Source organism: Schistocerca gregaria, chromosome 1 (assembly GCF_023897955.1).
Source record: "Schistocerca gregaria isolate iqSchGreg1 chromosome 1, iqSchGreg1.2, whole genome shotgun sequence".
NCBI classification, from domain to species: Eukaryota; Metazoa; Arthropoda; class Insecta; order Orthoptera; family Acrididae; genus Schistocerca; species Schistocerca gregaria.
Window position 1 is genome coordinate 802,203,039 of NC_064920.1, and position 16,627 is coordinate 802,219,665.

The window sequence follows — 16,627 nt, forward strand, 5'->3', positions numbered from 1 at the left end:
TTTTTTTTCAGAGCTGGTCTTATGCCTTTGGCTCTAAAATTTGCTCTCCAAACACAGCTTGACACTCATAAAGGCGTGTTCATGCCTATTCCCCATTGTCAATGGGTTGTTCTCCTGGTAACAGCTCGAAAACTCAGTAGCACCCCGAGAATTTGAAGTGATTTCAAAGTAACAATCAATGTACAGGCAGAAATAGAAATTATCCCATAGTAACTCCACATGAACTCACTGGGAAATTAAACAATGACACTTCATTCAGTAAAATTTGTCTCCCACTGGTATATTTTCAAATCCCTCAGATGCAGCATCTCAGGTTTATTTCATGCTAAATGTGCCACAGGATCTTTACCATTATAAGTTACCTTTTGGAATTTGTTTAGTCCCTGCCACATTTCAGCATGTTGTGGATCACTTCTTACAAGATATTCACAACTGTTCAGCAAATCGTGACTATATTTTCTTCCCAGGTGCTATTCCATCACAGAAAGACTCTGTCACAGCCATCACCCATAGGGAATTGATGTCTAATCTCACTCCTAACATCCTGTGTGGTGTTTTAGTGAACTTAGTGCCATTCCAACTGAATGAAACAGCCCAGCAGAGCACTGTCTCGGCTGGCAATCACATGCTGCACCCACTGTCAATGCATGTCATTGCTAAGGCCACTCCCTTTCCACCATAGCATAGGACCAGAAATTCAGATATCACCAAATCTGGATCTGCAAGTGAACTTCGCCCATTATGAGTCCATTTTGTTTACAGTGGCATCTCCCCTACTGACCAATGCTGCTAAAATCAACTTCACTTTTGCCAGCCTGATCAGGAACAGCTGGTTTCTCCATCCCTGTGGCAACTTGTTCAGCTTCTCTGGCACCCAGTCCTGCTCTGCACTTCCACAGCAACACCTGTAGGTATCAATTTGTTGCCTTTCCCGGTGGTGGCACCTCTGGACTGTGCACCACCTAAATTCTTCTCTGCCATTTGTTGCTGCTGAGGGTAAGGGGATGTAGTGGCACCACCTGATGTCACTATGGGAACCAAAAGATTATTAACAACCGAGGTGGCATCACTACCCAGAGGGCACTGGTTATCTGGAATGCCCCTGAAGAGATCACACAACAATTTGGCTTGTAATATTAAAGAACAGAAAATTCTGCTGGAGAATTGTGAATTATTTACAAATAGAGGAGATGACTCACAAAAAGGCAGAAGCACTGCGTCGTTGATAGGCACACAAACAAAAGGTACAGAGCTTCGCTAGCTTTTGGAATACATTTCCTTTTTCAAGCTTGTAAGTAAAACACATACACACACACACACACACACACACAGGCCCTGAAAGGTAATCGAAGCCCTGACAAAGGACATGGTTGAGTAACGTGGTGTTCTGCCATTCACCCAACTACCCCAATATTTTAGTCCATCCTTATGCCACTCCCCCCCCCAATCCCCCGCCACAGGGATCATACCCTATAGAAAACCCAGATGCAAGATGTGCCAATCCACCTGCTCAGCACCACTTACTCCAGTCCTTACACAGGTTTATCTTACCCTATCAGGACAGGGCCATCTGTGTAGGCATCCATACTACATACCAGCTCTGCTGCAACCACTGCACAGCATTTTACATTGGTATGACAACCAACGAATAGCCGACTAGACTGAATGGCTACATCAAACTGTTGCCAAAAGCAAGGTGGACCACCCAGTGGCACAACATTCTGCAGAGCACATGAGACTGCTGCATAGCCCGTACCATCTGGATGCTCCACACCACTACCAGCATTGCTGAGCTGTGCAGATGGGAGCTATCTTTACAGAGCACATCCTTCACTATCATAACCTTACTGGCCTAATCCTAAGGTAACTGGGACCACGACCCAGTAGAGAGAGAGAGAGAGAGAGAGAGAGAGAGAGAGAGAGAGTGTGTGTGTGTGTGTGTGTGTGTGTGTGTGTGTGTGTGTGTGTGTGTGTGTGTGTGTGTGTGTGTGGTTTGAAAAAGAAAGTACATTCTGAAGCTGGCAAAGCTCTATGCCTTTTGTTTGTGTGCCTATTGACGACCCAGTGCTTCTGCCTTTCAGTGAGTTGTCACTTTTATTCCTAAATAATTTGGCATAAGTCAATTGTCATGCGATCTGTGGACTGAGCAACGAGCGTGCTACTGGTTTGGTGTGTTGGAGCTAATACCTTGGACTCTGTACACAGTGATGGCACCCATTAACAAGCCATGTGGGGTTCCACAAGACTTAAACCAGGCGAACTTGGTCACTGAGACATCAACGTAAGTGCACTATAATGCTACTCAAACCACTGTAGAATGGTTCTGGCTCTGAGACATACACAGTTCTACTGCTGAAAGATGAAATCACCATCAGAGAAGACATCGAGCATGAAGTGATGTAGGTGAGTCGTGGCTGTCAGTGTGTCTTTGATTACTATCACAGGTCCCAAGCAAGTGCAGGAGAATGTCTCCCATTGTATAATACTGCTCCCATCAGCCTGCATCTAAGGCGCTGCATGTTCTGAGCTGTCATTCACCATGGAGACTGTGTTTGTGGAGATGACCAATTACATTGAAGACAACCAACGACTTAGTGTAGCAAAAATGTGATTACCCGAAGAGTTGACACATTTCCACTGATCAACAATCGAATCCCCATGGTCTCACCTCCACTGCAACCCTAATTGACAATGTCGATGGGTCAACATGTGAACATGTAGGGGTGGTCTGCTGCAGAACTCCATGTTCAACAAAGTACGACGAATGGAGAGCTCCGAAACAATTGTGCATGTGCCAGCATTGTGTTGTTTTGGTAGAGAGGTCATAGGTCACCACCTATCCTACTTCACAGAGCAGACAAGTCTCTGAACACGTTCTGTGAACAGTCGTGGATGTCCAACCATTTAGCTCCTAGTGGTAGTTTCATTGTCCTACCTCTTTCCATAGGTGCTCACAACAGCAGCACTTAAACATTCAATCAGTCTTCACCGTTTTTTAGATACTCATCAATAGGCTCTTGCCCTTTGTCAAAGTCGCTTATCTCAATGGACTTCCCCGTTTGCAGTCACCCGGAACACCACCAGGTGGCATCCAACACTGTGCTGGCCAGTGGTCATAATGTTTTGGCTTACAGTATCTTGTTATACGTAAACCATGGTGAGTCCCTGTTAGCTCGTGTACAAATTGCCTTAAGAACTTCTCAGTATATCATCTTTGGACTGAAACTTGAACAATGCTTATTAATGCAGTATTTTTTTACCTTTCTCTCTCTGATACCTCCTTCATTTTTATCTCCCTAGTACTCACGAGTGGGTACCTCCATCTAGTGTTGTGGGTGACCTCTCCTTTTTAACCTTCCTCATCATATCCATTCCCTCCATCCTATCACACAAGATTTATTTTTTATCATCCCATCTTTCCTGTAATTTTTGTACATTCGTGTTCTCAGAATTCTCCAACTTTTGTTATTTTTTTAGCCAAAAGAGCCTCAGATCAGTCCTAGCTTCTGTCCAACTTTTCCTCCTGATGTTAAGCTTAAGATCAGACTTATCTGCACTTATACCACCTCTTAAATAAAGTTGATAATCTTTCAGTAACTATATTTTTCTCTTCTGTCTACATCTGCATCTAAGTTCCGTTCATCACCTTATGGTGTGTTATAGAAGATACTTTATGTACTACAGTAATTTCTCCCTTTCCAGTTCCAGTTGTAAATGGTTCACAGGAAAAACGAATGTGACTTGTAATTTCTCTGGTTTTACAGTCATGACCTTTTTGCGAGATATATGTAGGAGGAAGCGCTATATTGGTTGACTCTTCTAAAAAATATATGCTCTCAGAATTTTAACAGTAAACCACACTGATGCACAATGCCCCCGTTGCAACATCTGCCACTGGAGCTGGCTGAGCATTTACATGACATTTTTGTGCTTACTAAATGAACAAAACACACTGCTCTTCTTTGGATATTCTCTATTTCTTCTGTCAATCCTACCTGGTACAATATAATGACGTGCAATATTCAAGAATAAGATGATCAACGGTTTTGTAAGATACCTCTTTTGTGGGTCAATTACACTTCATGACAATTCTTTCAGTGAATCTGTCTGGAATGTCTTACCTGTGATTAGGTTTATGTGGTTGTTCCACTTTAAATCACCCCATACATGTACTCTTAAGGTAGATTTACACCTCGTTCAAAACATGTTCTGCAACAGTGTTCGTGGCTTGTGGACTACCACAGTTCACAAACTGCAGAAACTGTCCGAGATGGGCTAAAACTGAAGTAATTCCTTCACAGGAATTTCTTTTCTGAAATGTGCGTCTTTCTTTGAAACACCTGGCTCCATAATATTTATTGTAATTTCAAAATCCGAAGTTACGAACACTAGAACTGTCTTGCAATTCAGCTCACACAGCATGTCATTCCCAACACGTCTTCTGTAGTACCAGTAAATAACCTCTAATTACTTTACAAATGTGTTAAATACTTGACATGAAGCTTGTAAGTAATTTTTTTTTTTTTAAATTATGCTTATAGTTTCTTGGACGTCACTACATGCTCTCTACTACCAACAGTAATTACATCTTTTTCTCACTATGAAATGCTAGATGAACATAGTTTCGGTAATTTGGGCTCCATTTTAAGCAAAAACAAATTTTTTGCACATCTGAATATATATTAAGTCATATCTCCTGCACTGTGTGTCACACACCGATAATTTTACTCACACATTCAATGGTTATGTAGATGCTATCAGCAAACCTGTGTTGTAAATAGGGTCTGTAGTAAAAAATTGTCATGTCAGATGCTGATGTTTTACTGCATGAACAGAAAAGATGTAGTACGCCATAAACTTTCCTTTCTTCATTCTGTGGGGGGCGAGGGGTGTCAACAAGAAAAAGGTTTGGAATTACGTGCAGTGTGTGTTGGAAGTCACTAAATGCTTTCATCCGCCAACAGCAACTATGTTTTATTTCCTTATTTTGTCAAGTATTATTAATGCATCACCACATATATATCATTAGTTCTTCCTTGTTACTGTCATATGGTAGCTCTTGCTGTGACAACACAATGCGATAGGTTCGCTGCCAGTTGAGCATAACTGACTATGAATAATTATATAAAAAGGTTGGCACTAGTGTGGATGGAAACACGAACAATGAACCTTACTGCCAATATGTTGCTGATTTCAGTGGAATAGTGTTGCAAACAATGATGTAAACAGAAACATGTTTTTAAATTTAGTGTACATGCAGCTACAGGTGCATCTGCTTCCAGTGACTGTTCTGCACAATCATGTAACCCTACAATTTTGGCTCTTTCTGCCTAATTGTGTGCAACACATTACATTCATTTATGTTGGGGGTCAACTGCCAATCCCTGCATCAAACAATTGTCTGCAGGTCTTCCTGCATGTTGCTACAATTTTCTAGTATTGTGACATGCTGTACACAACAGCATCATTTGCAGAAATCTCATGGAACTTTCATCACTAGGTGATTTATACACGTTGTGAAAACACTCCTTTGGGGTACATCCAAAGTTAATTTGATGTCTAAGATTTCTCTTTGTTGAGAATAACATGTTCTGATCTGTAACAATATTGTGAAAATGAAAGTTGCTACTCACTCTATAGTGGAGATGCTGAGTCACAGGTAAGCAGAACAAAAAGACTATCACAAATAATAGCTTTCAAAGCCTTCGTCAGAATTAGACAGCAAACACACAGACACACCCATTCCATCAGAGGCCACACTCATTCCAACTTGGATTTTCCATTGTTTGACATGTTGTGATCTTTTAATAGAGACTCATCATTCCAATCACATAGCTGGTCCTATATTCCATAGACTTATTTTGTTTATTAGGGGGCACTGTCTAACTGTATCTAGTAGCTTCAGAGGAAGTCAAGGACCACAGCATCAACCTAAGTGACGCTATCTACTGCTTTATGGATCTCATTAACAAAGAGTGAACTGGATTTCACCCATATTTATTCCTTTAGAGGAGAACTTGTCTCCAGAGCCACTGTAATACACATATTCTAAAATTTTAATACAGACCAACATCAAATATACAGGCCTGTTGTTTTGTGCATCTATTCAATGAACCTTTTAGAAAAAAATTGAAATGACCCGTGCTTTCTTCCAATCGCTAGGAACATTTCCCTCCTTCAGAAAACTACATGACACTGCTGCTAGAAGAGGAGAGTGTTCTTTTGCATCATTATGTAGAATCATACTGGTATCCTGTAAGGACCAGTGGTCTTTCCTCTTTTGAGCAATATCAGTTGCTTTTCTATCCATGATGACTTATTCCAACCATCCTCATTTTGACATATTTATAAAGATTTGAAGGAGAAACCAACATGATCTTCCACAGTGAAACAGTTTTAGGAAAAGGTGCTTAGTATTGTGGCCTTCTCTGTATTAACCTCTATTTTGATGCCGTTTTGGTAACAAAGACTGTGGACAGATGGCTTCAATACATTTACTGATTTAACGTTAACATCAAAACTTCTTAGGATTTTCAGCTGAGTTGGTAGAATTTTACTTTTGAATCACGAAACACTTTATGCATGACTCTCTTTGCATTAATTTTGGTTTTCTTCAGTTTTTGTTTGCAAGGCTTTGGCTATGTTTAAATTTGCCCCCTCTGCTTTCGTAGCAACTTTCAAACATGGCTGTCGACCAATGGTTGGTCTTTCACACATCCCTCAACTTTCCTTGGCACTTCGCTGACTAATGCATATTATACAACACTAATTTGTCCATTTATGCAATGCATTGATGTTTGATAATGACCATTCAGATAAACTGTTTCCTGTTGCTTTTGCTAAGCCAAAATATCTTCCTACCTTTCTTTATATTACAATTTACTGCCTTACTCTGGGATGCTATAATGGCCTTATGATCATAGTTTCCTGGCAATTGCAGAGTCGAAAAGTTCATGTCTGTCGATGACCAGGAAATTCAATATATAATTTTTATAATTCAGTTCAACAGTTAACTGGTCAAGGCAATTTTTGGATAAGGCACTTAGAACAATATCACAGTATTTCCTGATTCTACTACCAGACCTGATTACTTGAGTCTCCCAGTCTGCAATTGACGAGCTAAAATCCCCACCTAAGACTGTCACACGACCAGAGAATTTGTGTGTTACTATCCTCAAACATTCCCCTCAAATGTTTCACCACTACTGCCCTTGAAGCTTGGGGTCTATAAAAGCACCCAATGACCATGTCTGATACAACTTTTACATGTATCTTCACCCAAATTACTACACATTTTGAATCTATACTAAATTTATTAGGTACATTTTGACTGCTATAAACATGGCTCCACCACTGGTGTTCAACCTATGTTTGTGATATAGCGTATTCTGATTGGAATTCAGACTTTAATTGCTATTAACGTCTGCTATCAGACTTGTTCTGGGACCTTTCCATTGATGCTCCTGGACTTACTGAAAGTATACTATCACATTTTCTGTCTCCAATCTGCCATGGCAAATGTCACTTTCAGTAAGTAATAGGTATAGTGCTCATCCCTGTCTGAAATCAGGAAGTATATTGTTGGGCTTGTGGAGGGAATAATCATTATTAAAAAAACCAGCGAAATTTACTACACTATCCTACTACCAACTTCTTGCACGTAAAGCATGCCTGACCTATTAAGGGAGGAGAGGGTCTTCCAATTCTCCAGCCAAATGAGGAGGTTGAGAAATTATATCCAACATTGTTAAGGAATCATCTGGACCTTACGCTTAAGTCTTTCACTCGACTCCAAACCACAGGACTGCAGTTGGTTCTGGGAACCACCCTGTGAAATGCTAGCTCTGCTTCCACCTCACAGGTAATGCTAGATGTCTTCTTCACAGCATCCACCTACCCTCTAAACCCAGTCATTCATACTGACAGGAGCCACAATTTGCAGAGCCTCCTCCATATTTCAGATGTGACCTCTCTGACAAGCAGAGTGGACTGACCTTCCTACCCACCTAACCTTGAAGAGCACAATGACAAACAATCCCACCATCAACCTTTCTGGAAGGAGGGGGTGGGGGGAGAGCGTGCAACAACCCCCCCCCCCCCCCCCCACACACACACACACTGAAAATTCTAACTCTACTGTAGTTTCTGATATTTGGTCTTGTGCCCTCATTTCACATTATGTTGTTCAATATTCCAAATGTAATATCACTTTTAAGCAGTTGCTACTTGAAAATGACACACGACTGGATAGAATAATTTTTAAGGACTTCAGAAACATTCAGAAGAAAATAATGTGACAAAGGCGTTTTAATAGCAATGAATATACATTTGTTTCCCAGTGTGATATCCTCACAGACAGCAGAAATCACTGGTCTTCTCAGTATCATATCAGTTGGCCAAGTCTCACGTGATACACATATTTAGAAAAGACAACTCTTACAAAATCAAAACAAAAACTTAAAAGTAACAGCATGAGAAATCAGGTCTAGCCCTGATCGCTATTTTTATCATCCCAGAGGAAACACTCAATGTATTGTTAAATAATGTAACAACTTCACACTAAAAAAAATAGTTCAGGATAGACAGGTAGGGAAACAAAGAAATTTATGTAATCGATAAATATGATTCACCCCAAGCAGGTCTTCATCGTGTTCACACTTCACTGCTCTCTTCAGTTACTCCTGTAGAACAAGCTTCTTGTTCTGAAAGATTAAGTTCTATATTTTAACATATACTGCATACTTGCATTAACTGCCAACTACAATCATCTGCCAAGGGTGATTCTACTGTCTATGCTCTGCATTATTAAAAATAGATATTGCTTTAAATTTTTCAAGTTATAACAGTACTGTTGTGAAAGAGCTTTTAATGTTCGCATTCAACAGACACATTGCTAAAAATCGTGTACATTCACTCTTGTCAAGTGAAACACGAAATGCTACCAATAATAAAGGAGCAGTGGAGCTTTCTTTGGCAGGCAAAAAACAACAGCACTTCAAAAGTTCCACAGCAATATAAATGACAGTATTTTAACCAGGACATACAGGATGTGACCCTGCTTCCTTTACATCTGCTTTTTGTAAGTATACACATCAACAAAATCATGCATATTGTACAATGTGCCTACACACACTGTTTGCTAATGTCAAAACACAACTTTAAACAAATTATGTCCATATGGTTTTATGCCATTAGACAGAACTGCCAGAAAATTAGGATTTGTTGAACAGGGCCTTGTGGATTGTTCCAATATCAGGAGCAACTGATGACTTCGTGCCTGTTGGCAATTTTATTGCTGCATCTGAAGTTGACCGTAAACCACTGAAACATAAAAATATACTGTTTTGTATCAATGGTGACTAACATTTTCCTTTAAGTATTTAAATGTGTTCAGAAAATTTTCAAATTACACTGTTCTAGGGGAAAAAAACCTTTTTTCTATTTCTGATAAAAAATATTGTGATCCTAGTTGTATTTTGAGTGCTAAATTGAAAACTGTTTTTGGTTTTTTCCTGTCATGGATAGTTTATGAGTAATCGCAATTTTATTTCTCTTCTCAGTTTCTGATATAGTGCAGCAAACATGAGGTAAAATTCGACAAACAAATGCACATCTTTATGATGTTATAAGTTCATAACATTAATGGAGGGTGGGATCTAACATGTAACACAGTAACCTGTGTGAATACACTTTGAAGCATTTATTTGACATGAGAAATTACAGAAAATTGACAAACAATGAGCCTTGTAATGCACATCACTTTTTTCTCTTGTATTGTGAATCTTTCTTCTCTCGAATGATATTCCAGCAATTATCTGCTAACACACTTCCCTTCATAGCGCCTTCCTTTATTTTTGCAGCTGAAAGACGGGGGAATTTGGTAGCTAGATATGCAAACCCACAGCCTGTTGGATCCATGGCCTTCACGAATTGTTTCATCAGGCCAAGTTTGAGGTGAAGCAGTAGAAGTAGTATATATATTCAGGAACTACCAGACTTTCACGTTCTACATTCTTTTCGCCAACTTTTTATCTTCGCCTAGGCCATTTCTTTTTCACGTAGTGAGAATTTCGGTCTTGACTATACCACTCGCAAAGAAAACAGGCATACTTTGTGTAACCTTGTGGCATTCCCAGTACCATAGCAATTAACCTTGAAATCTGCACATATTTTCCATTTATGTTCATTCTATTTTAATGAATTTAGCATCCTTTGTACGAATTTGTAATTCTCTTTTGTCAAACTAGTGTAAGCTACTGGAACAGAGGATATTTTATTTCCGTTATGGAGCAAAACACCCTTCAGACTTGTTTTCGATGCATCTACGAAAAGTCTCCACTCCTGTGAAATATAAGTGAAATTCAACTGTGCTCGGAAATATGACAGATAGTTACTTGTCAGCCAAAACAGCCACTCGTTAAGACTGACACAAATTGTGGCTAACACCACTGTTGTAAACTCGATGCCATGAATTGTGAATATACATACATATACATATTACATAGAAAGTATCCCTGACAACAATATTTTGTTTACATATTTGAATTTCCCACAGTAAAATGGTCTAGAAGCACATACTTTAATACCAGAAATAGAACCCATGTCGAACAGTGTTATTGCACTACTACACAATGCACGGTATGGGCAAACTCATTTTCACTTTATTCGAAAATAGCATACAAATGGTATCTAATACATAGTGCAGTTCATTAGCTTTAAGACTATGGCAATAAAAGAGACATTACACATAGTCTCTTTGCTAAAAATATGATTTGAAATAATGTAGTTGCACAAGGTGTATATGCGGACAAGTAAAAATAATTCCTGGATTTCCCGGCTAAAAATACACTTTCTCCCTGATGAAAATACACAGTATACTTTCTCTCTAAAGTGTTAATGTTTTATGCATCAGCTTAAAATTGCCAGTACATCAGTAAACTACGGCAAGTGTAAAGAAAGGAAATATATTTGATGTGCAGCAACAAGTACGCTGCATATTTTCATATTACAAAAGTATATATTCGAATGCCACCAAGCACAGCATGTTAGTTTCCAAAACATTGAAACCAAGATTGCGATGTGCTTTTTTAAGCCAATCGTAGTTCACGTCATGTGATCTCACCAGCCAATAAAAGCAGATATTCAGAGCACACAACTCTGTCATATAGTCAGTCAACAGCAACTTCACTTAAGTAGCATGAATACGCCAAGTAGGAAAATTTAAGGGTTTAAATTAATATAAAAGTGTGGCTACAAGAAAAGCTTCGCTTTCACATATAATACCGGTCTCTAAGATCAATAAGCCACCAGAAAAGCTATGCTTTCATGGATAATTTTGTCCTTTTTTAAGTGTGTGTCACTTTAAGATACATCACACAAATGAGCCAGTAAAATTTTAAATAATGACAAATATCTGGTCTGTGTGTCTGCTCCTCAAAATGTTAAATTTTAAATGAGAGTCAAACACACTGTGATTTAAGAAATTCATTACAATTCACAATATTTTCCCTTGAGCTATTAGAAACAGATTCATTTCAGCACCTGCCATTGACCACCAGAAAACAGTCGTTACTGCGTGTATAGAGATACAATGACGTGGGCAGCCTGTATGTTTATACGTTTAAAGCATTAAGAGAGCTTACATTAAGTCATAAAAGAAACAGGACTCACATTCAGAGTATCAGAATTTCGTAAACCGAACTAACGTGCACTTGAAATCTAGGAAACAGTTTAAATTAGCGAATAGTCTAGACAAACACTTTATTACAAAAAACAGACTGCCTCAGCGGAGAAGATTAATAACAGACAAATTTCTTTAGCAAACTGACGAAAATAACTTCATCATCCGCAAGGTGATTAATGCCTGACTGTCAAAAATCTGGAAATAAAATAAAACAAAAAACTGAAACTAATAACGTGTTTTAGCCTTCCATAATTATGAGGACGTATTTTAATTCAACTTATGGCTCCCGGCCACAGAAATCCATTTTGGTTTCACTTGACACGAGAGCTGCACACGAAGAGGAAACAGCAAAAATCACTAAATATAAACACTGCATGCCAGAAAATTTTTTGCAGGCAGCATTTGACTGCTTGCTACAGTCAATACAACCAACAGCCACACTTGAAGTGGCCAGAAGTGGGAGAATGTATTGTTCACATGCAACTCAACTGCGCAAACGCATGAACCCGCCGGCAACTGCTTTAACGGTGCTAATGTAAATATTTGTACATCACACTCATTGCAAACTGTTTGTTGTTATGAAGTATTGCTTAGTCTTTCGTCCTAATGCCTTTAACACATTTTGCTGTTGGAAGACACTTGCATGGGCAGAGTGTTTCACTGTACATGGCCCATTTCATTCGCAACTTATGTTTATTTTTTTTCTCTTGTATATGTTCTATTGCTGCAGTATTGTTCTGCAGCAGTGGGATACAGTAATATTCTCTGTTAGACTATCAGTTCTTAGCAGACAAAAAATTACAAAAATTTAACTGAAAACTAAAACACTGAAAAATTCCTGAAATTCTAAAAAATTCCCACGTTTTTCCCAGTTTTCTCCCAGATGAAAAAATTCCCGGGGTTTTCCCGGATGTCCTGGGTCATATACACCCTGTTGCTGTATCTTCACAGTCTCAAACAAGACGTCTTTCGGAATGTTTAAGTTTGTCAGCCACAGCCACAGAGATTTATATAGTGAATTTGCATCTTCAACACTTCCTTTAAGTAAATTTTTTTGTTTCTGGAAGCAGAACATGTCTGTAGGTGACAGAGGTGGTGGATAAGGTGAATGGTGCAACAAAGAGCTGCCCACTGTCTCTTGACATTGACATACAAAAGGAGGGAGGTGGGGAAGTGGGGTTAACAGGTCTGGCTTTTTTCCTTTTGATATTCCCACAATCTACAGTTAATACTTTTATCACAAAGCTTTACTTACTGTTCTACTTAAGAGGCACGAATGCTTTGTGAACGGTGCCACAGCCATCCAAGAAAGGGGATTTTCCCAGAAGCACAAACCCTAACCACCCGGCCTCATCCCAAAAGTAGTTTAAAATGTTGTTTCTGGAAAAAACTGCCCAACCAGTTCAATTGTCTGAGTCATCTGCCTTGGCGGCAAAGTATCCAAATGACCATGCTTAGCATTGAGAGCTACGAGTGGGGCATTCCCTCAGGACATGAGCTACTATCCGTAAGGCTTATTACATTAAATAAAACCAGGGGTTAATCTGGCAAGACTGATGCAGAGATGACACTGGGTGGCAGATTCCTTCTGTGAAGAACTGAAGCTTCAGCACCATGCAAGCAGAGTTTATTAGAGCGGTCAGTAAGCCACAACATGCTCAATCTCTGATGAGGGAGCTTATTTGCACCTGCAAATCTGCACCCGAGATCATCAAACCAAAAGCTGTGCAAGTAATAAAATAATTGCTTCTCTGACCGAACTGTAAAGTGTGTTCATTCCCTGACAACCGTACGGCTTGGAATCCACAGAAAGACACTTGCAGAGGCAATACAACTAAGGTCATGAATAGCAGGTATCACAGAGTGAAAAGATTATGACTGATCAAAGGCTTGGAGGTTGCTCAACGAGTCATTACAAATTAAAATGTGGTTGAAGGGGGCCTGTTTAATAAAAGATAGGGCTCTGTTAATGGCTATCAGCTATAAAAACACTACATGTTGTCCCTGGCAGGCAGGAGATGTAGATGAAGTACATTCCCTCCTATAAATGGTTTTAGAGCCATCAGTGAAAATGATTGTAGACCCTGATACTCCTGAAGAACACAGAGGAAAATGCCGAAAGACATGGGGAGAGAGTAGCACCCGAGACGTGATTGGTCCCATTCAGTAAATTGCCACTTAAGAGTTCATTGAATACTTTTCAATATCACCCGCAAAGAACTTTGTCCTAACAGGGTAAAAGGACTGTCCATATGTTCAGGAGTTCACCAGGAACTAAGGGGAGTATAAGTGTCAAAGTCATTTGATTTTGCTTTCGTTCCCTGGCGTGATGAAGGAGGTTTGTAAAGATTTGCACTGAATTGTCATCTATCTGAAGCCACTACCAATGTCTCATTGACAGTGACTGAAATTTGGTTTCATGAAGCCAAACATCTTGCCACCCATTGCATACGAGGGCTCTCATCACGGGAGCCAACCAGCCAGAGCAAAGGCCACCTGGTGCGGTGCCAGTGCCTTGAGTGGACAGGTTAACTCGTTACTTGTTATGTACTGTTATCCATCACCTGCCACGTGCAACTTTTAATTTTGTAGTATTCTATGAGTCACTTATAGCTGTACAAACATTTTTTAAGGAAAGTTTAACCAAGGACAAAATTGATACTACAGCTCTGATATAAGAGTAGATGAAATCACCTTTGGCCTTGTGAACTACAAACCAAAATAATATAGCAAGAATGGGACTAACACCTTAATGAAAGTGTATGAGCCACTCGAGGACAAATGATACAAATAACAGAAATTTTTGGAGAACCGCAAAGTACAGATTCGGCAGAAATAAGTGCATCACAAACAGCTGAAAATTACTCACGTGGAAGAACTCCGACTGCCACTTTGTAAGACAGGAGGTCGAGAATTCACCAACATGCACTTCATTGGCTGCCCATCAAGTTGTCGATTATGATAAACGTCTACTGCACGTAATGCATCCTCAAGTCTAGCATACACAACTTCCGCAGTGCCTGGCCGCACCAAACGTGATACAACTAATGTTCCAATGTCTTCAAACAATTCCTGCAAAACAAGCAAGAATTTTAAAAATCGAACTATTAAGTTTTGCTTAATTTAACTAAAAATAACTAACACCCGCTCCAACCCAATACAGAAAGTTAGTAAAAATTTTACTTCACAGTAACTATGAAGTAAATGTAGCTCATACAACAAAACTCCGCAAAAGATCACAAAAGGATGCTATGAGAAGTAAGTTTATTGTAGCAAAAGAACTCAAGAAGTCTACAATGAAGAGGAAAAACTATTGGTAACTGCCAATAAAGGCAAGTTCACGATTTTAGGCAATAAATACTACCACATTTATCTGCAATTAAAACATTTGACATTCGAGACCAAATTTAGAGAGCGGCAACATTTCTGTCAGGAGGAGTGAAGAGGCAAATGTTCCGATTGCAGCATATTTGACAATTTAATAGTTTTCTTTCTTCCTTCTAAAATGTTTCACAATTCCATTGATCTCACCCTTTATCCCTCTCTGCAAACATCAGAGTCCATGATGCTATCCTTTAAGATCTGTAGATAATACAGTTCAGTTATTTTCATTTGTCCTTGCTATTCTAGAGGTGTAAGGATAAAGTGACATTGTTACTGGATATCAGGCAACTGGCTACTATTAAAAGGTGAAGGAAGACTGGTGTACGAGTGTCACATTTTCAAACTGCCAAATAGTCCAAGACTTTCTTGCGAGTCAATGTGCTAAGAGACCAACATGCTAATTACAACAAACTGAAGGTCTGAATGTGAACTATAAATTATCAAAGAAAGCACGAGGAGTCTCCACTTATGAAAGAAAGGATACACCAGCTGAAAGGCAATAGAGGTATCAAGACGGAGACAGGATGATGAAAATGCAAGGAGGGATAAAGATGCATGGCTGAGAGAACAACAATGGTAGAAAAAGAAAATGGTGGTAATTGGCTTCTAGTTTAGTATTAGTATACTGGTAAAGTTGTTAAATTTCTTGTAAGTTTGGCTTGACATGAATGAGTGATTTCCATGTAGGAAAAATACTAGCATTTTATGTAGTAATTTAGGGACATCACTGAACACTAAATTCACAAACCATGGGTCAACATTTGATCCAAGCTATGTCTGGGTACAAACCCACAGTTAACTACTGCACCTCCTCAATTTGTAGCAGCTGAATGGGTAAAAGAAGTAGCCAATGGGTTGCGAAATAGAGTGTGGAGAACAAAATGAAGGACATGAAACTGATTATCTTACAGGTCACAAATGGAAGAGGAAGACAAGTGGGAAGTTACATGCATTATGTAGAACAGACAATACGAGGCATGTTTTTAACAGAACAGACATAATACGATGCATGTTTTTAACTAAGTACAGTTTTGAAATCAGAATATAACAAGTAAATTTCTGTAAGCAATTTTATTTTTACATGAAAGCCTGTACATTAATTTACTTTTCTACATAAGTCTCAATAATATTAAGACACTTATCATATTGTACAATCAACTTTGAATTTCATCCTAGTAGGAATCTACTGCCAGAATATAACTTTCAATAATTTAAACATTTTGTAACAACTGCATAAAGCATAATTTACTTGAGGAAACACATCACATAACATTAAATCATGAAGTGTCTGTTCTCGCTCATCTTTCCATTAACTTTCTGCATCAAATTATCAGTTAACGACTAAAGGTTGCCTACTTTGTTCTCCTCATGCACATTCGTAGAGCCATCTTTAAAAACTCTCATCCATTTCTGTACCATCCCATCAATGATAAGTGTCAAGAAGTGTGTTTTATGCAATTGTTACAGACCATTTAAACTATCTAAATTTATGCTCAGTCAGCACATTTTTATGAGGATGGTATTCAAAGCTGGTTGTATGGTACTGTAAGTGCCTTAAAA

The 16,627-nt window shown here is 39.0% G+C and overlaps 1 protein-coding gene across 3 annotated transcripts in view; it reads right to left on the minus strand.

The window, feature by feature from the left end:
• Positions 1–8,289: 8,289 nt before the first annotated feature.
• The window catches only part of LOC126270205 (uncharacterized), a 58,561-nt gene continuing 50,223 nt past the window's right edge, over positions 8,290–16,627 (minus strand). For all 3 annotated transcript variants that reach the window (XM_049974053.1, XM_049974052.1, XM_049974054.1), the window contains 2 exons: positions 14,553–14,755; positions 8,290–9,321 (listed from right to left, as the gene is read on the minus strand). In XM_049974053.1, coding sequence (XP_049830010.1) covers positions 9,213–9,321; positions 14,553–14,755 — 312 coding nt within the window. In that variant the 3' untranslated portion in view covers positions 8,290–9,212. The remainder of the gene's footprint in view (positions 9,322–14,552; positions 14,756–16,627) is intronic.